The 21,716-nt window shown below is 55.9% G+C and overlaps 7 protein-coding genes across 7 annotated transcripts; 4 read left to right on the top strand and 3 right to left on the bottom strand.

The window, feature by feature from the left end:
- Window positions 1-16: 16 nt before the first annotated feature.
- On the top strand, window positions 17-1,228 carry QBC33DRAFT_568247 (uncharacterized protein). The gene is made up of 4 exons (XM_060430507.1): window positions 17-178; window positions 260-577; window positions 651-698; window positions 762-1,228. The coding sequence occupies exons 2-4, from the start codon at window positions 400-402 to the stop codon at window positions 905-907; spliced, it is 372 nt and encodes a 123-aa protein (XP_060285507.1). The 5' UTR covers window positions 17-178; window positions 260-399; the 3' UTR covers window positions 908-1,228.
- On the top strand, window positions 1,229-4,621 carry QBC33DRAFT_532890 (alkaline phosphatase-like protein). The gene is made up of 9 exons (XM_060427418.1): window positions 1,229-1,597; window positions 1,656-1,700; window positions 1,758-2,049; window positions 2,102-2,229; window positions 2,293-2,663; window positions 2,715-2,944; window positions 3,007-3,290; window positions 3,341-3,798; window positions 3,857-4,621. The coding sequence occupies exons 1-9, from the start codon at window positions 1,380-1,382 to the stop codon at window positions 4,417-4,419; spliced, it is 2,589 nt and encodes an 862-aa protein (XP_060285506.1). The 5' UTR covers window positions 1,229-1,379; the 3' UTR covers window positions 4,420-4,621.
- Window positions 4,513-8,132, bottom strand: QBC33DRAFT_488471 (putative nuclear condensin complex subunit protein). The gene is made up of 2 exons (XM_060425435.1): window positions 5,339-8,132; window positions 4,513-5,268 (listed from the first exon to the last, which is right to left on the bottom strand). Exons 1-2 carry the CDS (start codon window positions 8,040-8,042, stop codon window positions 4,778-4,780), a joined length of 3,195 nt encoding a protein of 1,064 aa, XP_060285505.1. The 5' UTR covers window positions 8,043-8,132; the 3' UTR covers window positions 4,513-4,777.
- A 199-nt stretch (window positions 8,133-8,331) lies between these two features.
- Window positions 8,332-10,789, top strand: QBC33DRAFT_350113 (uncharacterized protein). Its single transcript, XM_060423830.1, has one exon. The coding sequence runs from the start codon at window positions 8,394-8,396 to the stop codon at window positions 10,647-10,649; it is 2,256 nt and encodes a 751-aa protein (XP_060285504.1). The 5' UTR covers window positions 8,332-8,393; the 3' UTR covers window positions 10,650-10,789.
- QBC33DRAFT_532883 (uncharacterized protein) lies at window positions 10,700-12,357 on the bottom strand. The gene has a single exon (XM_060427417.1). The coding sequence runs from the start codon at window positions 12,305-12,307 to the stop codon at window positions 10,976-10,978; it is 1,332 nt and encodes a 443-aa protein (XP_060285503.1). The 5' UTR covers window positions 12,308-12,357; the 3' UTR covers window positions 10,700-10,975.
- A 147-nt stretch (window positions 12,358-12,504) lies between these two features.
- QBC33DRAFT_532882 (magnesium transporter NIPA-domain-containing protein) lies at window positions 12,505-15,463 on the top strand. Its single transcript, XM_060427416.1, has 2 exons — window positions 12,505-13,708; window positions 13,779-15,463. The coding sequence occupies exons 1-2, from the start codon at window positions 12,820-12,822 to the stop codon at window positions 15,068-15,070; spliced, it is 2,181 nt and encodes a 726-aa protein (XP_060285502.1). The 5' UTR covers window positions 12,505-12,819; the 3' UTR covers window positions 15,071-15,463.
- Window positions 15,464-15,670: 207 nt separating this feature from the next.
- QBC33DRAFT_349929 (uncharacterized protein) lies at window positions 15,671-19,424 on the bottom strand. Its single transcript, XM_060423829.1, has 2 exons — window positions 18,869-19,424; window positions 15,671-18,804 (listed from the first exon to the last, which is right to left on the bottom strand). Exons 1-2 carry the CDS (start codon window positions 19,191-19,193, stop codon window positions 15,860-15,862), a joined length of 3,270 nt encoding a protein of 1,089 aa, XP_060285501.1. The 5' UTR covers window positions 19,194-19,424; the 3' UTR covers window positions 15,671-15,859.
- Window positions 19,425-21,716: the final 2,292 nt, after the last annotated feature.

The following is a 21,716-nucleotide window of genomic DNA, read 5'->3' as shown; positions in this document are numbered from 1 at the left end:
CTACCAGGTACCTAGTTGGTATCACTATAGTGCCGATTTATGAATGCATTCCAAAATTATTTTTCAAATCTTCATCTGGGTTACATATTAGGCGGCTTACCCAGAAACTTCACAAATACTTATCATTTATGGAGGTCTGGAATTCGTAAAAAGAAGGCGATTCACGCGCCAGATTAGCGTACGCCCCTCCCTCCTTCTTATCTGGATCCTTATAGACCCATGACTGATTTATCTTTTCTCACTTTTTTTCCTCAACTAGGTGCGATAACACCCCTCCAGACACACTCAGATCAACTCAGCTGGCGAGATACTTCACTGGAACGAGAAAATAACTGTCAAAGACCCAGTACACCATATTCCCGCATTTTGCGCAAAGTTCTTCGACCTTATACCTTCAACATGGCGAAGAGTAGCCGAGCAAGTTCAGTAAAGAACAACAACCAACAGCTCAAGAAGAATGTGTTTGGGCCTGTCGAGTCGGCCAGGACAGAGCGCCTCTCGGCCAAGTTGCTAGAGATCGCTGCCCAGGCGAAAACAAGTCGGCCAGAGAATGAGAAGGAAATGGAAGATGTTGAGAGTGAGTGATGCACCCCGTCGAGCACTTCCACCTCATCCATCGGTAGAAATCTGGCTCACCATTTAATTTGTAGCCACTTCAACAGACCAGAAGACTGCACCTACCGTGACAGAGGAGGAAAGTGAGTATCTTGTTTTGCATTTTGCATATCTACGGGAACTGGCAGATAACTGACTGGTTTCAGCCATGGACATTGATTCGGGCGCCAAGGCCGTAAAGAGAAAGTTAACCTTGGGAAGGAAGGGAATTGAGAAGCGACGGCGGTCAAAGAAGTCGTCTATCGTGTTTCCTAAATACAAGGATAGACAAGCTGCGAAGAAAATGAAGTGAAGTCTCACCTAGAACCGGGCGAGGAGGGAAAATATGTCGGTTATACCCAATATGTCGGTTATGCCCGCGAATACGACGAATGGCCGCCGTATTAGACAGGGCGGTGGCAAGACATTGGTGTCGCATGGGAATCTTGGAAGATATCAAGGCTGTTCTTATCGACGTGGGAACGTCTATTTTAAGGCCAATATCCAATCCCCTGGCCGCATGGACTCCGCAGGATCTGCTATCCTTGCGACGGACCAATCAGCACAGAGCTTCCAATGCGAGGCTACAGACTAGAATTCTTAGGTTAGGCACCTTGAGGAATTTCCCCCCGCGTAAGCATCGAGCTTGTGCAGCTGCGAAACCAGGCTTGCTTGAAATTGAATGGGCAACCTCGTTGGCAGATCATGACTCTGAGATCTTTCCGTACTTAATCTCATAATCCCTCGTTTCATTGCTGATTTGCGTTCGGCTGCCACGCCCTGCCATGAAGTCGCGTCACAATGCGACGCTCTACTCCGTCTTGCTGCTTGTCGCGGCCAACTTGCTGATACCCGTCTCTATATTGACCTTTGCGACGGGCTTCTTTCCCTATAAACCATTCATTCCCGGATTGGCTCAGTACAGCGAGGCCTCGGAATATGGATCTCCGCCGCCGGCCCCTTTTGATCGCCTCGTCTTCCTGGTCGTCGATGCTTTGCGAAGGTAATCCCTAGGCGCTGTGATGGAATGCGACTACGGCCTATTCACATGGTTCTTGTAGTGACTTCGTCTATCTTCCCAACAGCGGGTTTGAGTACACGCAGTCGTAAGCAGCTCTTCAAGTCTGGGACCAGGCCGTCCCCTTCCGCTGACGACCTCCCAGTTTGATTCGCAGCGGCGCTGCCATTCCGTTTACTGCCCATGCGACGTCGCCGACTGTTACTATGCCGAGACTCAAGGCCATAACGACTGGCTCCATTCCTTCCTTCCTAGACGTGATTCTCAACCTCGACGAGGGGGATGAGACCTCGACTCTTGCCTCGCAGGACACATGGTTGGCACAGATGAAGGCGAAAGGCACAGGCAAATTGATCATGTACGGCGACGACACGTGGCTGAAGCTGTTCCCGGACACCTTTGATCGGACAGATGGGACAACCAGCTTCTTCGTTTCGGTACGGAAGACCCGCGCGGCGTGACGACGACGGACCTCGCTAAATACAACAGGATTTCACCGAAGTGGACAACAACGTGACGAGGCACATTGCGGACGAGCTTAAAAATGACGATTGGAACACCATGGTGCTCCATTACTTGGGCCTCGACCATATTGGCCACAAGGGGGGGCCCAGAAGGCATGATGGAAACCCTTCCCATTTTCTACCCCATTTGCGGTCTCATAGCTAACCCCATATAAGTCCCAATATGGTCCCCAAGCAGCGTGAGATGGACGGGATTGTTGAGCAGATCTTCAGTGCAATGAAGACAGAGGAACACCTCCAATCAACCATGCTCGTCCTATGCGGAGATCATGGCATGAACGATGCTGGCAATCATGGCGCCTCGTCCCCTGGAGAGACATCTGCCGCCCTTGTCTTCATTTCGCCGAGACTGGAAGCCCTACCAGGCCAGCGTCAGGCTCCTGTACCGTTTAAAGACGACTTCCAGTATTATTCGACCGTCGAGCAGTCAGATATTGCACCAACCCTCGCCGCTTTGTTAGGGTTCCCGGTCCCGAAAAACAACCTTGGCACATTTATTGTAGACTTTCTCCCCTTCTGGACCAAAAGTGTGCAACTCCTCGCCATTTCTAGGTAGCCAGCAGCTAATAGCGTTATAGAAACCGACAAGATCCAAATCCTCATGCGAAATGCCGAGCAGATATTGGAAATTGTTACCGCAGCCTTTGGGTCAGACATGTTCGATCCCAGCCGTGGCAGTGAAGTCTGCACGGAAGATGGGTCAAAGATTGGGGAGCTAGCTTGCGAGTGGCAGGCGGTCGTGAAATCATCCAGAGAAGCTGGGCAGACGGAAGCGCTTGATCTGCAATGGGTGTCAATGATTTCTCACGTCAGTTCCCCCCCTCCCACCAAGGGTTTGAAACATCTTCCATGATATACTTACTATTATAGTGGCTACGGAAGACGCAACGTCTTATGAGCAGCATGGCGAGCAACTATGATATGCGTAGGCTCTTCCTTGGCCAAGGAACCGCCGTCCTTGCAGTCATAGCCTCGCTATCTGCTGCGCGTCTCTCGCTCTCAGAAAGCATCCACTCAACGTTGCCGTTTATGTCAATCACTCTGTCTTACGGTGTGATGATGTTCGCAAGCAGCTACGTGGAGGAAGAGCATCATTTCTGGTATTGGTCTGTATCCGCTTGGCTGGCTCTCCTGGGCTTGAAGGGCTTAAACGGGTACGTGCTGCTCCCAGAACACCTACCATCTCCATGCTAACCGGCTGTAGAAGGGGCTCTCGAAAACGTCACCTTTTCTCACTCGTATTTGCACTCATCGCCACGAGGCTGGTCCGCGGCTGGAACCAGACTGGCCAGAAGTTTGCGGGAGAGCCGGACATCGTCAAGACGTACATCAACACCAATCCTGCGCTCCTGTGGTGCCTCGTCAGCGCAGAATACCTTTACATATACCGAGGGCTCTCCCAGGGGTTCGGTCGCTTGCTGACCCCAATCAGTTTGGCTGGAACTACAGCATTGGCCCTTGCAGCTTTCTCGTTCAAACTGGCTTTCACGAATCAGGATGCGCCAGAACTAGTCGTTGGTGCAGCGAAAAGCATTGTGGACATTCCGTCAGGATTCTCACTTGTTGCCAGGGCACAGGCGGTGTTCATCGGCCTCGGGGTGGCGACTGCCTGTGTCCTATATTTCATCTTCTGGGGGAAACAAGCCTCGACCAGGGCTACTGGTCAGTATCTGTGTCTCCCCTTGGTAGTCCGCAACACAGGCTAACACGATCCGATCAGCCCTCGAGACTCTTCATTACCTCTACACCTTGTTGGCAGTAACACAGTCCAGAACCACCAATATACCACTGTTCCTCCTGTTCAAAGTTCAGCTCGGATTCCTCAACGCACAGGACCTAAGCGTTGCCGAGCTGAGCACCTCGACCCTCCTCCTCTCATTCATGTCCTTCTTTGCCTTTGGCGGATCGAACGCCATCTCGTCCGTGGACCTGTCGAACGCGTACAACGGCGTGAACGGCTTCAACGCCATCGTCGTCGGCATCCTGACCTTTGTCAGCAACTGGGCCGCCCCGATATACTGGACATTCGCCGCCAACACCATGCTGCTTAAGAGACAGAGGGCAGGCGGCCGGCGTGTCTTCGTGCAGCATGTCGCTGTGCTGACCGTGTTCACCACCTTCAGTGCTGCGTCCGTCATGGCTGCTTGTACCGTCCTGAGGACGCACCTTTTCATATGGACCGTTTTTTCGCCAAAATACCTGTATTGCATGGGTTGGAGCCTGGGTCATCATCTGCTCGTTCATATTGGGCTGGGCGGCCTTCTCTTTTGGTTGGGTCAATAACCCCCCCCGTGCATAGAAGGTGTGTTGACTATAATAGAACGGACATTTGTGATGCTTACGGATGCCAATGTAATTGTTCAGGAAAGAAATAGATCGCCGGCTCAGTGTATTATATATCAGTCTCAGCCCCTACCGTATTACACATTGCTCTGGATTGCATGGCACTTAGAGCATCAGTAATAAATAGATACCACCCACTCAACCTCGAAGCTCCCTGAAGATACACGCCGTGTAAAACGACGATAGCATTTGACGATTACAGCCCGTTCGTAGAAAATCATACTGCCCAGTCCTGGATCCGCCACCTTATTCGAACAGAACAGAAAAAGAAAACCAATGAACCCCGTCATTCATCCTATCATGTCTCCTCATCAGTCAACAACTCGTCAACCAGCGAGTCAGCATCGTCACGACGAACGACAGTCCCCTCATCACTGTCCACATCTTCCTCCTCTCCCTCCTCCGCCACCTCTTCCAGCTCCACTTCCTCCTCCTCCTCCTCCTTAATATCCGCCTCCGGCAACACCACCGTCCTCTCCTCAACAACAGTCCTATCCTCCACGCCTACCGACCCCCCGCGGCTGACGCTGGTGGCTGCGCTGCTCCTCCTCGTCGCCGTCGTCCCCGCGACAGCGGCGGCGCCCGCGTCCCGGACGTCGAGCGTGTTGACAATCTTGCCGAGGCCGACGTGGACCTTGTACAGCGCGTTCCTGCCCGCGGCGTCGGACAGCAGCTGCGCGTCGACGGCGTCGGACGCGGCCGCGTACGCGTCCCTGACCTTGTCCTCGGACGAGGCGGGGGAGATGTAGAGCTTGCCCAGAAGAGGTGCGATGGTCTTCTTCTCTTCTTCTGCAGATGGGTTATTAGCATGGTCTCTAAAGCGAGGTGCCGGAGCTGACACGTCAGAGGGGTTTCTTACTGGTGAGGTTTCCGTTCAGCTTCTCTATAACATTCATCGCAAAGTCCAGGTGGACGTCGCCGCTGACGACCTTCTTCTCGGCGTCGACGGCGGCGCCGGGCGAGAAGCACTTCCTCGGGTCCGTCCAGTCGACGAGGCAGGCCCCGATGGTGGACAGGCTGACCATCTCGTCCTCGACGTCCGCGTCGTCGTCCTCGAACCCCTCGCGGACGTTGTACAGGGCGTGGAGCGCGTCGAGCGCGACGGCGCACATCAGGTCCTGGTTCTCCGCGCGCGAGTAGCAGAACACGGGCAGGAAGTAGTTCAGCGCCTGCCGGACGCTCTGGTTGCCCGCGCTGGCGGGCTCGAAGTAGGCGATCACCAGCGTTCTGAGCAGTTCGGCCGAGGTTTCGCGGTCGGTGACGACCCGGCCGAGGAGGAGCTTCGATACCGCGACCGTGGCGACGGCCTGGACTTCCGGGGCTTTGGAGCCGGACCTCAGCGCCTTGATGTAGATCTTGAGCAGGGTCGGGTTGGACGTCAGGAGCTGGGCACCGTGGACGTTCAGGATGTCGGTCAAGATACGCAGCGCTGTAATCTGCAGGGCGGTGTGGCCCTTGCTGAAGAAATGCATGAAGAGTGTGAGGTTCTCCTCAGCCAGAGACCGATCCAGCAGCGAGCAGAGGCCAAGGCAGAGCAAGCCACGCTCACGGACGGGCGCCTCGTGGCTTCGCACAGCGGGAACCACCAAGTTGTTCAGCATCGCAACAAGATGGTCGTTCTGCTGGAGGTTGCCGGCAACGTTGGAAAGCATGCACTGGACTATATGCAGGCACTTCATGTTGATCATGATCTCCCTGACTGCCTTGTCGCGCGCCTCCTCCTCCGAGAGCTCAGAGTTCTTAGCCTTGCCGTTCTTGGTAGGAGTGCTGTCACTGCTGACTTCCGACTTTGCCGAATGGAAACTCTCATCGACATCATCGGCCGCCTCATCAGCGATCGTGTCGTGGACATCAGCGACGGCTTCGAGAACAATGCTGCAGAACTCCTTCTCGCCCGCGGAATCAGGGGAGCAGAGGTCACGCAGGACGCTGACGGTGAGCTTCGTGACCTCGTCGGGGAGTTCTGGGATGGACAGGGTCTGTCTGAGCAGCGAGAACATCTTCCGACGGCCAACTTCATCCGAATAATCCAAGGTCAAGGCGATGTGCAACAGCTGCTCAACAATGAACTCCTGTTCCACCGTATCTTCTTCCTCTTCTTCGTCGTCAACCTCTTGCTCAGATGTCCGCTTGATGGCGTCAATCAGGACCTTAATGTATCGTTCAAGATAAAAAGCGACCTTGGTGACCTCTGGCAACTTCTCCTCGACCAGAGATTCGTATTTCCCATCGCCCTCGGTCCTGCAGAAGTCATTGAAGCTCCTGGCCATAAACACAGACTCTGCGCTCAGTGTCTCCCAGAAGTTGTCGTCGAAAACGATTGCTTCTCGATAGTCGGGGCGGCCCTCCCAGAAGCCTTTCATTGCTTCCAGCGCCACGCCATTCTCGACCCCGGAGTTGAGGATGTCAATGCGTTCCAGCAGCTCCAGCAGACCCTCAAGGCTGGGCGACGATGGCTCGGCAGCCTGGCCCTCGGCCGGTGGAGCAGTCCCGGCGCAGTCTTCGATCCACCGCTCGCGGAACAGCCGCCCGGCCGCCTTGCGGACGTTCTCGTCTCTGTCTCGGAGACCCCATCTGAGCAACTTCTCCCTCATGGATAGGGAGAGATGTCGGAAGTCACCCAGCGCGGGCAGGAGGCGTGAATAAACGGCCCGACGGGTCAGGGCGTCCTGATCCCGCGCCCTCTCGAGGAGAAACGGCAAGGTGTTCGGCAAGATAGGCAGATTCACCAACAGCGATCTCCTGACATCGGCGCTAGGATCGTTCTGCAGCACCTCCAGGAGTTTCTCGAGGAGGCCAGTCCCGGCGTCGTCGTCGCTGTCCTCGGAATTTGGCTCGGCGTCGATCTGGTTCCCCGCAAGCCGTCCCAGGCCGAGCACGGCCTGCGCGCGAACCATAGCCTCCTTATCACGGATCCTCCTGAGCAGGCCGGAGCGCAGCTTCTGGAAAAGGTCGTCGTCAATGGCGTCCAGAGAGTTGATGATGTGGGAGATGAGCTGTGTCGAGCGGTATCGCACAAACTTGTCCTTGGCAGTAAGCAAGGGCAGGATGGTGTCCATCAGGTGCGCCGTGAGTCTGGTGCTGGGGGTCTCAGGCATGGTACTAGCATCCTCGTCGACTTCGCCCATGACCTCGTTGTCCTTGTCGATGGAGTGGCGAAGGAAAAGGCCAATGAAGCGAACCGTCTTCTCCCCGACAGCCTCAGTCTTCTTCACCGGCATGACTCTCAAGACGCACCGGACAAACTCGATATTAAAGCTGTCCTCGTCAAATTCGGACGCTGCCGACTTCTTCACGCTAGTCGGTTCGTAGCAGCATGCTTCCTGGACCTTTCGCAGGGTCACGGCGAGTTTCCGGTGGGTCGCCGTCGTCCGCTGGGCATCACGGAATACCGCCGTAACCTGTGTTCGAAGCGCGTTGTCTGGGGCTTCCTCTGGGACTTCGACTTGGGCGGATGACGCCCGTGACGCCGTCGAACCGCGTGGGTTGAAGCTGGCGGTTGAGGATTTGCGCGACACGGCTGTTGAGGTCCGGCTAGACCTCGTCGAAGTTCGGGCCGGCATGTCTGGTAGTGTTCGTGGTTATATCTCCCACCTCTCTTTGTTTCTTGTAGTGTTCGTCCTGCCTGAGGGCGTCTTCTCGGCTGGGAGTTGGGAAGGTTGTTATCAGCGACAATGGTTGCCCCGAGGTCGCGCGTTTGTTTGTTTGTAAATTACCCAATTAGGCACTAGCGCCCCTTTCCCAGTCTTATGAAGTTATGCTGCCCCGCATTGACTTTATGCAGCTTATGCAGATAAGGGTCTTATCGCTCCAACTGTCTCGAAATTTTTGTGAAGCGAGAGAAGAGCTCCTGCTGAATCTCGACTAACAACGGCCAGAGAAGTTGAGCATTAACTGGCTCAAACCTCACCAACATGGCGAAATCAGCAACTAAAAAGCGTCAGCGGGAGACAGAGGACTTCTCCGAAGCCCCCAATCAAGATGATACCCGGCCGAAGGTTCCTCCTCCCAAAAAGGCTCGGGTTGAATCCAGCCGGACGCTCTTCGTTCGCTCTCTACCTCCGTCTGCCACGGACGAGTCCCTCACCGAGTTTTTCTCGCAACACTACCCCGTGAAGCATGCGGTGGTCGTCCTTGATCCCAAGACCAGAACCTCTCGAGGATACGGTTTCGTCACCTTTACGGACGAAGACGACACTATCGAAGCCAAAGAGAAACTCGGCAAGGAGCTGCTCGACGGACGTCGAATTAGACTGGATATTGCCGAACCAAGACAGCGCGACAGCATTAAAGGCGCATCCAGCACCATCTACTCAAAGGTGGCCGAGGAGAAACGCAAGCGGGAAGAAGCTGTCGCCGAGGCGAAGAAACCGCCCAAACTCATCATCCGCAATCTGCCTTGGAGTATCAAGACATCCGCTCAGCTCTCTGCTCTCTTCCGAAGCTATGGCAAGGTCAAGTTTTCAGATCTTCCCAACGCAAAGGGCAAACTTTCCGGCTTTGGTTTCGTGACTCTTCGAGGCCGAAAAAACGCGGAGAATGCGATGGAAGGTCTCAATGGCAAGGTCGTTGACGGGAGAACCTTGGCTGTGGACTGGGCAGTCGACAAGGAGACTTGGCAAAAGACACATGAGCCTACGGAAGTAGAGCCTACGGAAGCGGAGCCCAAGGAAGCAGACTCCGAGCTTGAAGACGTGGATTCTAAGAGCACTCAGAAAGCAAAGAAGCCCAAGGTTGATGCCGACGGCGATGAGCCGATGACTCAGGAAGACGCAGACATTGCAAACTTCATGAAGAATCACATGGAAAACCTTGAGGATGAAAGCGATGGCAGCGATGACGAGGAACGTGGCAGTCAGGACGATGAAAAAGCTGACGAAGAAGGCGACGCTTCTGAAGATGGTAACGAGAAGAAAAAAGAAGCACCACGGATCACCGACAACTCGACAACTCTTTTCATTCGCAACCTTCCGTACACTACGACCGAGGAGGAACTGAAGGCCCACTTCACCCAGTTTGGGCCGGTCAGATACGCTCGAGTCGTGAAGGACCGCTTGACTGATCGGCCGGCTGGCACAGGCTTTGTGTGCCTTTTCAGCGTTGATGACTTCAAGGATTGCCTGAGGAACTCTCCTCGACGCCAGCCTGCGACGACTCTGGGGAAGCCCTCGATCCTTCAAGACGAGAGTGTCGACGAGGACGGCAGGTATACCATGCAAGGGCGCGTCCTGCAGGTCGCACAAGCGGTGAACAAGGACGAGGCAACGCGGTTGGCGTCCGATGGCCCAGGTGCTCGGAAGCACGAGGACAAGGACAAGAGGAGGCTCTATCTCCTGTCAGAAGGCACCATTGCGAAGAACTCGGCTCTGTATGACCTGCTTGCTCCGTCCGAAATCAAGCTCCGAGAAACCAGCGAGAAGCAGCGGAAGAAGATGATCCAGTCCAACCCCAGTCTGCACCTGAGTCTGACTCGTCTCGCCATTCGAAACATTCCCCGAGAGGTTACCGCCAAGGACCTCAAGGCTCTGGCTCGCCAAGCCGTTGTCGGGTTTGCGAAGGACGTGAAAGAGGGCCGACGACAGCCTCTCTCGAAGGAAGAAGTGGCGAGGGGCGGGCAGCAAGACAGGGATGCGGAACAGCACAGGAAGGAGAAGGGCAAGGGTGTGGTGCGCCAGGCAAAGATTGTCTTTGAGACCAAAGAGGGCTCCAAGGTCTCTGAAGATGGCGGCGGGAAGAGTCGAGGCTACGGCTTCATCGAGTACTCTTCGCATCGCTGGGCACTCATGGGCCTGCGTTGGTTGAACGGTCATCCGCTGATAACCGATGCCGGAAAGACACTGAGGCTGGTCGTGGAGTTCGCCATCGAAAATGCAAACGTGGTTCAGAGGCGGAAGGCGCTTCAGGAAAGGTCCTCTAGGAGGCCAGAGCAGGACAATTCGGCTACGCAGCGTGGCCCCGGTGCAGGCCCGTCGTATAATTCCCGGCCCAGAGCAAAGGCTTGGGGGCCGAAGGGGAGGGGGAAGGAAAAGAAGGAGCAGACTAAAGTTGAAGAGAAGGCCCCGGCCGGGCCTCCCGGGAAGGCGCCAGATGAGGAGCTGGCCATGAGGACCAGGATTATCGCGCGGAAGCGGTCGCTTCGCAAGAAGAAGGCGATTGTGCGCGGTAAATAAAAGGCTGCTTCCCATGTCCTTGACTACAAATCCGGGGGGGAAGGGGGTGAAGGGGTGTCGTTGTGGATGTGCTATTCTGAGTCATTGCTACCACTGTTCACTTCACAGTTCACAGCTACCACCTGTTAGCATCGACAATTATACATAGATAGCCGGCTTATATACTCCGTTTGACTTGTGATATACAGAATTATCGATTCACATCTACAGTGTTTGATCAGATCACTACGCAATTGAAGAGCGAAGGGTGAGCGGAAGGTGGTAGGGATTGCAACCTATAAATCCTTTTCTGAGTGGAGATGCTCATAGCTCTTATTGAACCGCATTCATTTCCAGAACCAGCCCGATTTCTTCTCCCCCTGTCTCTCATCCTGAACGAGACCAACATCCTCCCGTGACTCCTCCTCCTCCGGCTCTTCCTGCGCCTTCCGCACCTGTGACAGCGGTCTGACCGAGTAGTTCGTCTCTCTCGCAATCTCATTTCCGTCCAAATCGGTCCTGCGAATTTCAGTCTTTACGTGCAGGTTTCCAAAGGCGTCGACGAACTCCTTCGTCGTCTTGACGGTCCGGCCTGAATCGTCCTCGCGAACCTCGTCATTCTGTGTGTTACTGCCAGGATTCGCGTCACTTGGCCAGGGCTCGAAGCCCCATCTCCCTCCCGAGAACGACTTGATAAAGGTGCTCAGTGACCGCTCCGCGTCGTGGAAAGCAGACTGGACGGAGCTATATAGATCGTCTTCGGTCTCTGGGCCCTGCTCTTGGCCTTCTTTCGTCGGCTGGTGGTCATCGGGCTTTCTCCTCCGGCCAAATGAAGATACCTCGTCCTCGAGAACCTTTCCAAGTGCTCTGAATACTCTGTCTAGCTCGCCAAATAGGCCTGTCTGTAAGCCTGTCTCCTCCTGGCGTGGAGCCGGGAGAGGCCGCCGCTCAGCACTTTGACCGTTTCCCTCATATGCGGCTCTCCAACCCAGCTTGTCCCCATAATCTTCCGACGGCAATTCAGCCCACTCGTCCATCCGCTCCGGGGCGTAGTCGTGCGCGCGTCTGTAGTGGAAGTAGACCCTAGAAAGGTCCTGCGACTCGAGTCTCGAGACCCACGACAGCGGATTCTCGCCCCTCGGCCACATGCGCGCCAGCAATCTGTTCATATCGTACCGCGTCCGCAGGTCCATCATGCCCCGCCCCGAGCTCTCGGCGAGCAGGTCCTCGAAGGCGTCGACGTAGGTAAACATGCTCGGGTCCATGTCGTCGGCCAGGTCCCGCGGCCGAGGCTGCACCGGCAGCATGGCCAGCCGCAGCGGCGAGTAGCGCGAGCCGTACGCGAAGACCTGCCACCTCCGCATGTGCTCGGGCATGCCGTAGCCCTCGAAGTAGCTGTCCATCCTCGCCTCGGTGGCCGCCGCCTCCCGTTGCTCGGAAAGCCAGTCACCCGCCTCCGGTGAGGAGGAGGAGCCATGACGGTCCGAGAAATGGCGGTCGTGGCGGCACCGCATGGCTTCGGAACCAGGCTCCTGGGAGCTCATGTCTCGGGTATTGGAGTTCTGGGTGATGAGGTCTGGCAATCCAAAAACGCCCTGGAGTCCCGCGCTTATGTGGGCGTCGACATGCTGCTTGAATCTCACAAATGGGTTATTGGATGGTTCGTCATCCGCTGGCATTATTATAGATCTTTGCTTGCTGGATGGAATTCGGGGCGAATGTATCGAAGTTGGATCCAGTCTATGGTGTGAGTTGGGACTGCCCCGCCGGGATTATAACGGCCGGGTTGCCACCTGCCAAGACGCAAGCCACAGGCAGGGAGCTGGTGATAATGACGGAATCTGCGGAGATAAGCCGAAGCTTGACGAAGGATGCAAGGCGCCAAAATCTGGGACTTCACTTTCGAAATACGAAACACGAACTGGTTTATTCAATTTTTCCATCGATACATTTGCTTGCAGCTGGATCTTGCGCATGGTGATTCCCTCAACCTCTATTAGAAGGTTCGCCCTGTCCAGTTATACCGCATCCCGACCACTGTAGCTTGCGAGAGCTGTTTAATTTAGCAGAAGACCCGCGCCAACTTTTGTGCCGATGACCCGAACCTGTCGAAGCTGCTATCTATGTTCTCCTTTGGGCAGGCAACCCACGACTTGAGTCGCGCCCGGCATCCGGGGCTCGTCTAGCGGCCATGTTCCTATCTACGGGTTCGTTGATATCGCAACGGCCGACGCAATTGTCGTTCCCTTTTGCGACCCCCACGATCAGCCTACCGCAGGGCCCGGGGGACCATCCTGAGGACGGCCCGGGCAAGGAGATACAGGACTGGTCCTCCCTGATTGGTATCGTCACCGCAATCGTCGGCAATATCCTCATCGCGCTCGCACTCAATGTGCAGCGCTACGCCCACATCCGCATCCACCGGCGACGGGCCGAGGTGCGCGAGCGCGCAAGGCAGGCGTCGAAGAACGCTGCCAATGGGAGGGGACACGGGGGAGTGTATGGGACCACGGCGCCGGCCACGAATGGCTCGAACGGCGATTCTACCCGCAGGGCCGCAAGCCGCAGCGACGACGAGGTCGAGGATGCTCGCGAGTCGGACCCGCTGTCGCAATCGTTTGCGTCGGGAGACTCGCGGTCTTCCGATGGTGAAGGGGCCAAGGTTACGTCCACCTATCTGAAGGACCCGTACTGGTGGGTGGGGCAGGTCCTGATCACTGTCGGGGAGATGGGCAACTTCCTCGCGTACGGGTTCGCGCCGGCGTCGATTGTCAGCCCTCTGGGCGTTGTCGCGCTGATCTCGAATTGCGTGATTGCGCCCATCGTTTTCAAGGAGGTGTTCCGGCAGAGGGACTTCTGGGGCGTCATCGTTGCCATCGCGGGTGCGGTGACTGTTGTGCTCAGCGCGAACCAGAAGGAAACGAAGCTGGGGCCTCACGATATCTGGGATGCCATCACCACCATGGAGTTCGAAATATACCTTGGGGTGAGCTGCGCCCTGATCGCCTTGTTGATGTGGGCAAGTCCCAGATACGGTCATAGGACGGTGCTCATCGATTTGGGGCTCGTGGGTGTGTTTGGTATGTGTTCTACACGCCCCATCATTGCAATCGCTCCCCGGAGAACCGCCAACTAACTCGCTTCTCACAGGAGGCTACACTGCCCTTGCAACCAAAGGCGTCTCTTCGATGATCTCGTCGACCCTCTTCGGGGCATTTGCGACGCCTGTCACCTATGCCCTAGTCTTCGTCCTTCTCAGCACTGCAGTTATGCAGGTGCGCTACCTCAACAAGGCTCTCCAGCGTTTCGATTCCACCCAGGTCATCCCGATCCAGTTCGTCCTGTTCACTTTATCCGTAATTATTGGCAGCGCGGTGCTGTACCGCGATTTTGAGCGCACCACGGCACATCAAGCTGCCAAGTTTGTTGGCGGCTGCCTGCTCACTTTCTTCGGCGTCTTCCTCATCACGAGCGGCAGGTCACGCCATGACGACGACGAAGATACCCTGTCGGACGCTGAAGGGGTGGAGGAGACCATTGGCCTGGCAGAGCACCAAGCAACACCGCAATCCCCTTCACAGTCGTCCCGGCGAGGCAGCGAGTCGGACAGCACGCGCCGGCTATCGAGGGTATCCTTCACTGAGGCGGTGAACAAGCCACTAAGGTTGGTGACTGATGGCGGGATCCCTACTTCAAGGAGCCCGGCAGCCGCCAAGTTGAAGACTTCTCTCAATGGGGATGGACACGAGGTATCACCGTCGCCACTTGGGAATCCGTGGCTCGACTCGCAGAATAACCCGATACAACCACAACATCCAGGCGTCGGTGCGCACACGATCTCGTCAGACTCCGTTTTGACACTGCATTCTGCCATCTCGGGGGCATCACCCGGTCCAGGGACTCCCCCGAATCAAAGCCAACCAATCCTCGGCGCTGCTGGCGCCCTGCTCGAGCAACCCGCGACACCCCGGCCGTCAAAGTCATCGCCTCGCCCCCACTCGAGTGTAAACGTCCGGAGCGGGCCGATGATATCACCCTCGCCATTCTCGTCGACCGTCTCCGCAGTGGTTGCCGACAAGTTATTACCGCACGACGGCTCATCGCGGAGGCTCCCCTATCGGCGGTCTCGGCCGAGCCTGATGAACGGCCTGTTCGTGCCACATGACGAGGCCGAGGGCGAGGAAGACGGTGTGATCGGCAACGCCGCGGCACAGCAGCACCGACACCGCAGAGAGAGCGATATTCCGCCGGGAGACGGCGAGTCCTGGACGGACGAAGACCCTCGCAAGGGCTTCAGAGGGCGGGCCAGGACTCTGAGTAATACCCTCGGAGAGCTGCTTGGCGTAAGGAGAAAACGGGATGCCGAGGCCGGCGAGGATGATCCCCTCCTCGCCGGGTCTCCGTCGCGGCCATTTGCATCTGGCAGCACGGAGACACTTTAGACCGCACAAAGACGACGATGACTCGGGGTTTCTCTGTCACTTTGTTCCCCCGTTCTCGCCCACAACTTCTCTCCTTTTCCAGGACGGTTTCAGGGGAAAAGTGGAACTGGCCTAAGAATCTATTATAGAGGCCTGAGGAAGGATCATTCTCTCCCACTCTTTTGCATTGGATAGGAGTTAGTCCAGCACTTTTGCTTTCCTGTCGTTTAAACGGGCCTTTTTTTCCCGCCATTCCCACCCCCCAAGTTCATACACCTCTCGATATGGTATGTCGCCGGTTCGATTTCTAGTTGATATCATAGACGCAGCGCACATAATGAGTAGAGTACCTAATTATCTGTCACGCTATGGCGTGTCGCTTCACTGCAACCGAATAGACACATTTGAATATGATAGTAAACTGCTTCCCCTGTCCTCCAAGCCATGGATGGGCCACATGGTCAGGGACAAACTGCAAGTTTTGTCGACTCAACCCTAAAAACCTGATCATGTAGTGTTGCATCCATCCATTTTCTATTATATCCGCAATTGATTTCAGTCTGGCGCTGTATAATATATGAAACTCATTGACCCAGTCCAACCACCTCCCCCCCCCCCCCCCCCTCCTTTCCCCTCTACCGTCCCAAACCGAGCGCCCGCATTGAAAGGAAGGTAGGGTATGTAGACAAATGAGTGTGGAGATAGAAAATGAAAAAAAGCAGACAACACATATACGGCCAAGCGGAGCGAAGACATGATAATCATTCAGCAAAACCCCCCGCCAACCAAAACAAAACCTCCCGATTCCAACTAGTCCTTCACCTCGCCCTGCAACCTCCTCATAGCCTCCCGATGGGCCTCTACCAAATCCCCGCTGCGCATGCGCATCTCAAATTGCCTATCCCCCCTCTCCCTCTCCATCCTGCGCGCCTCCCTCCTCCGCGCGTCCGCGTCCCTCAGCCCCAGGAGGTAGCTCCTCTGCGCGTCCACGCTGCGGCGCACCTCCCCGTCCCGCTGCTTGGCGTGCACGGCTCCCCCCGCCACCCCGCCGGCGCTGCCGATGATGGGCGCGCCGCCTCGCAGGTCCGCCGCTACGCTGCTGCGGAAGCTGGCCATCTGGGCCCACCGCAGCGCGTCGGGCGTCGAGCTGCTGTGCCGCTGCGGCTGGTGGCTGTTGTAGGGGACCGCGTCGGCTGCCGGGGCGCCGCCGTCGACGAGGTTGCTACTGCTGCTGTTGTTGCTGTTGTCGTTGCTGTTGTCGTTGCTATTGTTGTTGTAATGGGTAGTTGCGAGGCTGGGCATCCGCATGAGCTCGCGGCGGTACGAAAGGGGCAGCTCATCCGCGGTCGCCGCGTTGAGGGACGCGTAGCTGGCGCTGCGGGAGGCGGCCGGGGTCATGGCCGGTTCTGGGGTGGGGCTGGGCAAGTAGAAGGATGGCTGGGATTTGCTCCTGAGGAACATGTCACGCATTCCGATTAGGGTCTGCGGGGAGGAATACGAGACGACGCCTGGGACGGGAGGATGGATTGCCAGGTTGGGTGCCGAGGCGGATGGGCCCGCGGGAATGGGGCTGGGATTTGTCGAGGGCCCAGAGGAGTCGTTGCCTTCTGCTGGCTGATCGGTCTCGCCATCGCCCTCCTCGGCTATGGGTTCGGCATAGGGGATGGATGTACGGCGGTGGTGGGCCTTGGACAAGGCGCGGTATGGTTCGAGGCCGGAAGCAGCCTGATATAGTGAGGGCTGCGAGTTGCTCCGCGGCAAAGTCGGGGCTTGCGAGTAGTTCGACATCGCACTCGCCGACCTTGGTGCCGCCGGCGGCGGAGTGGCGTTCTCCGCGGTTTTCTGCAGCTCCTCCATGTCGAGGGGTGCCGCTGGTTCGTCGTCGATCATGGCCTCAGGAGAAGACTCTTCCGAACTCTCGTTCAACTGGAACACCTCGGGCTCAGGGGTCTCAGCAAGGCTAAGATGCTTGGCCCATTCGTTCGTCCGATACGACATGGCCACCCGTGACAAAGCTCCGGGGAGATTTCCTTGACTCAGGTTCGCCGATGCTGAATCCCGGGAAGCGAGAGATCGCGCTTTTCGGGATACCTCGTCGGACCCCTTTGTGGAGCCCCTTTCTGTGCTGCTGATGCCTCTAGCAGCCGCAGTCACGTCAGTTTTGGCTACCTGGTCCGAGGCACCTGATGACTCGGGGGCTGGCTCTTCAACACCATCCACCTCCAGAGTATTCGGAACTTCCATGCCCGTGGCCTCACTTGCAGCATCCGAACCTTGCGTGCCGTTATCCTCTCCGATCTCAATGTCTCGCTCAGCGCCTCCACCTTTTCCATCACGGACAGTGTCGACGTCACTGTCGTCCACGCTCAAGGCATCGCGGTTGGCGGCGAGTGAGTCATTGTCATCGTGATGGGAGTATCTCGACATCACGAGTTCCTCTTGGCTCTCACCGGGATTCTCGCCCATCTCGGAGTTGTTCCCTCTTGATCGCTGGGACAGGCTTCGTAGGAGCTTGGCAGAGCCCGCAGAGAGTCTGTTCACCATTGAATTCCTCTTGCTACCCATGACAGACCGCATGTCTCCGTCTTCGTCCGCAAAGGTCGCCACAGAGGACCGCTCGTCCCCGTCATGCCCCGGTGCAGCGACCCCGAATTGGAAAGGGACGGCGTGCGACAGATTCGCATCGATACCTCCCTTGTCTGGCCGGACCGTGATTACCCCACCCCCCGTAATCTGCGGTATCGCCGTCTCTGGAGCGCCGCTGTGATCAGGCGATATTCCCGCCATTTCTAGGTTCTCATCGGCGGGACTTCGCGTCCCCGGCGTCGCTGCAACCGCGGTGTCGATGTTCCGCAGTCTCTTTTCGCTATCCATATCTCCAACGCCAGAGTCCGCCGAGCCCCGGAGGCTATCGTGGGGAGCTCCATTTCCGTACACGCGCTCCCATTGTCTCCGCTCGCGGTCGTTTTCCCCCTCAATTCGCCGTCCAGCGATTTCCTCCTCATCCTCCCGGCTGCGGTTTCTCTCTGTACGCTCCGTGTCTCGCTTCTCGCGCCGTTCTCTGATAACTTTCCACAGCCTAAGTTGCGAGGCGACGCCGGCGCCGGCGATGACAACGGTGACGGCAAGCTCGACTCGCATCCCCTTGTTGATGGGGTATGTTTTAGTTCCAATTGGGAAAAGATTATCGTTCAATGCCCATATGTAGGCCCAGAATTCCTTCAGCCCAGCCCGGCTGAAACAGTCGATACCCAACACGATCGCAGTCGCTCCCGAGAACGATATGCCGCCGATAAGCACATATGTCCTGATGCGTCGGATGAAATACAGGGCAAATACAGCAACGGCAAACACGGTGATGACTGCCACCTTGGTTCCCTTTTCTGGCAGAAGGCCTCCCGGACGAAGACAGAGCAGCCACATGCCGAAGCAAAAGCCTCCAAGAAAACAGGCCGCTGATTCTGTCGTATCTTTAAAGACAATGGAAGCTCCGCCGAGTATAAAGCCGGTGCAAACTATAGCAGCGACATATGCGCCCTGGATAGCCTCACGGATCGGCGGCGTCATGATGTATAGTATGAGCACAGTCGTCCCGAGGCTTCCTAGGGCGGCAACGGAGAAGAAGACGTGCAACACCTTCGACTTGATGCCAACAAGGGTGTAGATGACCCCGGCTCCCAGCAATATAACGCCAGAAGCGGCCCATGCTGGAGTTATCTTGGGGGAAATAGGAAGCTCCCCGGCAAGAATTGTACCTAAGTTACAACCTCATAAGCGAGTGTGGAAGGTAAGGTACGCATTTGTCCAGGGCATACTTACTGTTGAAGAGAGTGCTGTTCAGCGAGGCACCGCCACCGACAACGGAAGGGGTTGGGGAGACACTTGACGGCGTCGAAGTCGTCGTCGAAGGTTTGGATGAGCTGGCGGGTGTCTCAGGGGTCTCGGGGGTCTTGGAGCTGTCCACCGGTGCTGATGCTATGTCTCCGCCATGAGTTGGACTCGGCGCCGGGGTCGGATCAGGACTTGCGATCGACGACGGGCCGTCATCTCTCCTGATAGGATTAACAAGGACCGCAACAGCTAGGTTAAGACACAGCCAGAGGCATAGGAGGGTCCTGGTCCCAAAAGGCCTGGGAAGTATCATGACGTCTGATAACCCAGCTTGACGTAGGAGACAGAGAGAAAACAGAACCAAACGATCAAGATCGTGCCAGCGGGTGCCACTGGAACGGGTGAGGCCCAAGGTACTGAAAGAAGAGAACGAATGGCACCTCAACGGTACATGCAAACCATTGCTTGGAAGATAGTGGGTGAGATGGGGGTGCCTCTCCTCTTAGCCAACCGAAGGATATAACTAGTCGTACAGTGGGAGGGGGTTTCGGTCGGCTTGTAAGAGGCGAGCCAAAAGTAACCCGGAGACGGACGTGTAAGGAGAAGAAAGAGAGAGGAAACAAACCAGGAGCGAATAGATAGCTTGTTGAGGCCGCGGGTAGGAGAACCAGGGTAAGCAAAGTTTAGAGTAATGCAAGATACAAGATACTATACTATCGCTGAGATCCCATGGATGGATCCTGTCTCGAGATGACCGGGAGGGGAATAGCGGGTGATCAAACTATTACACCATGGAATCTAAGTTGCGACGAGGTGCATCCAGGAACAGGGGAGTGGTCCATACCCGGACGACCGGGTTCTTGATCGATGATCCCATAGTGCCATAGATGGTAGGACACAAATAAAACCTTCCAAAAAAAAAACCCCAGCCGCTCAAAAGGCATAGGGGAGCAAGCCATGGCTGGCTGGGCTGGCTGGATGTTAGGCCGGCTGTTTCGCCTCCTTTCGAGATCCGACATGAATTTTAAATTAACTTTGCGGACAAGAGAAGATCTGCTGTGCTCTGCTATCCTGTGCATGTGCAAGCCTCTTGTGGGTTGTAGCCTGAACCGGAAAGCCTTCACAGCGCAGGTTGTGGGGCCACTCCTTAAACTCGTCGATGTCGAGAATTGAGGCGTTTTCATCCAGAATTGCCCGATCTGGAAGGGAGCGCGCTATGGCCAGGTGATTCGCTGTGTAAACCTTGCGCCGTTCGCAGACTAGACCCACTCTCCATGATGGTACCTGACTGCCCCCTGTAAACCCATTAAATGGGAAAGGGCTGTGGAGTGTGGGCATGTCTAGGCAGGCTCGGCAATGGACTGCCGTTAGCGTTAGCGTCTGGCCTACCTACGCATATACATTGTGCAAACACCTACCTAGGTATATTGGCACGGCATCGACCAAGGCCAGTGGGTCGATGATGCTTCGACGCAGTAGGAATGAGAGGAACAGGAGAGTCGGTAAGTAATTGCCAACCGCCAGTCTTGCTTCTGCCAAAAGGAAAAAAAGGTGCAGGCTAAATAAATCACAACGCGCAACCTTGTCACCAAGTCGCCAACCACACGCGTGAGGTGAGATGAGAGGCTTAAATAGACAGACTATCAGACGCACTTCGTGGAACTACGCAGCTACTCTATAGTAGGATGCAGGACTAGGAGAGGACGCTAGGTTGGTAGCACCCGACCTTGCCCCGTCCTGCACGGCTGTTCCCTAGTGCTCCAATCTGGACATGGTGGTGTTGTACGGGGCGTGTGTGTTGTATTGCTTGCATATGATGTTCATTCAGAATGACGTTTTGCTTGGGGGAACTAGCAAAAAAAGTGCGTCCTCCATTTCGATGAATTCGTAAATGTCTATTTTGTACAGATTACTATGGTAAGGAGTAATAAGGAGGAGCTATTGCAGTACAGGCAGACAGTGATTCTTACTGCGGTCTCCGATCAACACGCCTTGTTTCTCGGCTTCTGCCTCGATTGGTCATCGACCCACCATCACCCGGCTCCATCTCATGTTCGCCAGCGACAGGAGAGAATCTCCGTGCTTGGAGTGGGGGGGGCTGAGGGGGATGATGGAACCAATGTTATTTCATGCATGCCGCTTCGACCTGTTTTTCGAAGAGGATCCCGGGGTAGGAGTCGAGGTAAGACGTGATGCGCCACGGCATATGCGCATGAACTGTGGCGCTCAAACTTCGCACAATCGCCCCTCGAAATTGAAAAAGGAGAAAGCAAAAAGAAAGTATGATCAAGCAACCAAGGAAGCAGTGCCCTGTTGCATGAAAACCATCCTCGTGTTCGCCCACACTTCATCTCTCCTCTGCCTCTGCGCTTGCTTTTGCGCAGACGCGAGATTATGGCCGGAAACGGAGACCCAACCTAGGACTTTGCATTTCACATGTCAACATGCCAGGCGGGAGGCAGGTGCTTACAGGTGCTTACTATGTATGTACATGGTGGAACAAAAGCCGACCAAGTTAATTTATGTGCCGCCCGAGGAAGGATGGCCCGAATGGATTTGCAATCAATCCACATGTTGGCTGCCCCATCAGATGCACCCGATGTCGTACCTTCGGGCTCTCTCGATGAACACAGTGTAGCAATTCCGACCTTCCGACCTCCGACCGGGATCGTCGACTGGTTCGACTGAGTAGCTGACCGGGTTCCACCTCCGGCTATTGACAAAGACCATATAGAACACGTCAATCCCGCACAGATCGTCGTTTGAGATGGGCGGCTCGGCCGGTTTTGACCTTCAGGAGCCGGTTTCCATCTCTCAAGGCCACATATTCTAATCG

The sequence above is a fragment of the Phialemonium atrogriseum genome (assembly GCF_030411735.1).
Source record: "Phialemonium atrogriseum strain 8032-3 unplaced genomic scaffold QBC33scaffold_7, whole genome shotgun sequence".
Taxonomy (NCBI): domain Eukaryota; kingdom Fungi; phylum Ascomycota; class Sordariomycetes; order Cephalothecales; family Cephalothecaceae; genus Phialemonium; species Phialemonium atrogriseum.
The sequence above is the reverse complement of the archived record's forward strand: the minus strand, read 5'-3'. Positions and strand labels throughout refer to the sequence as shown.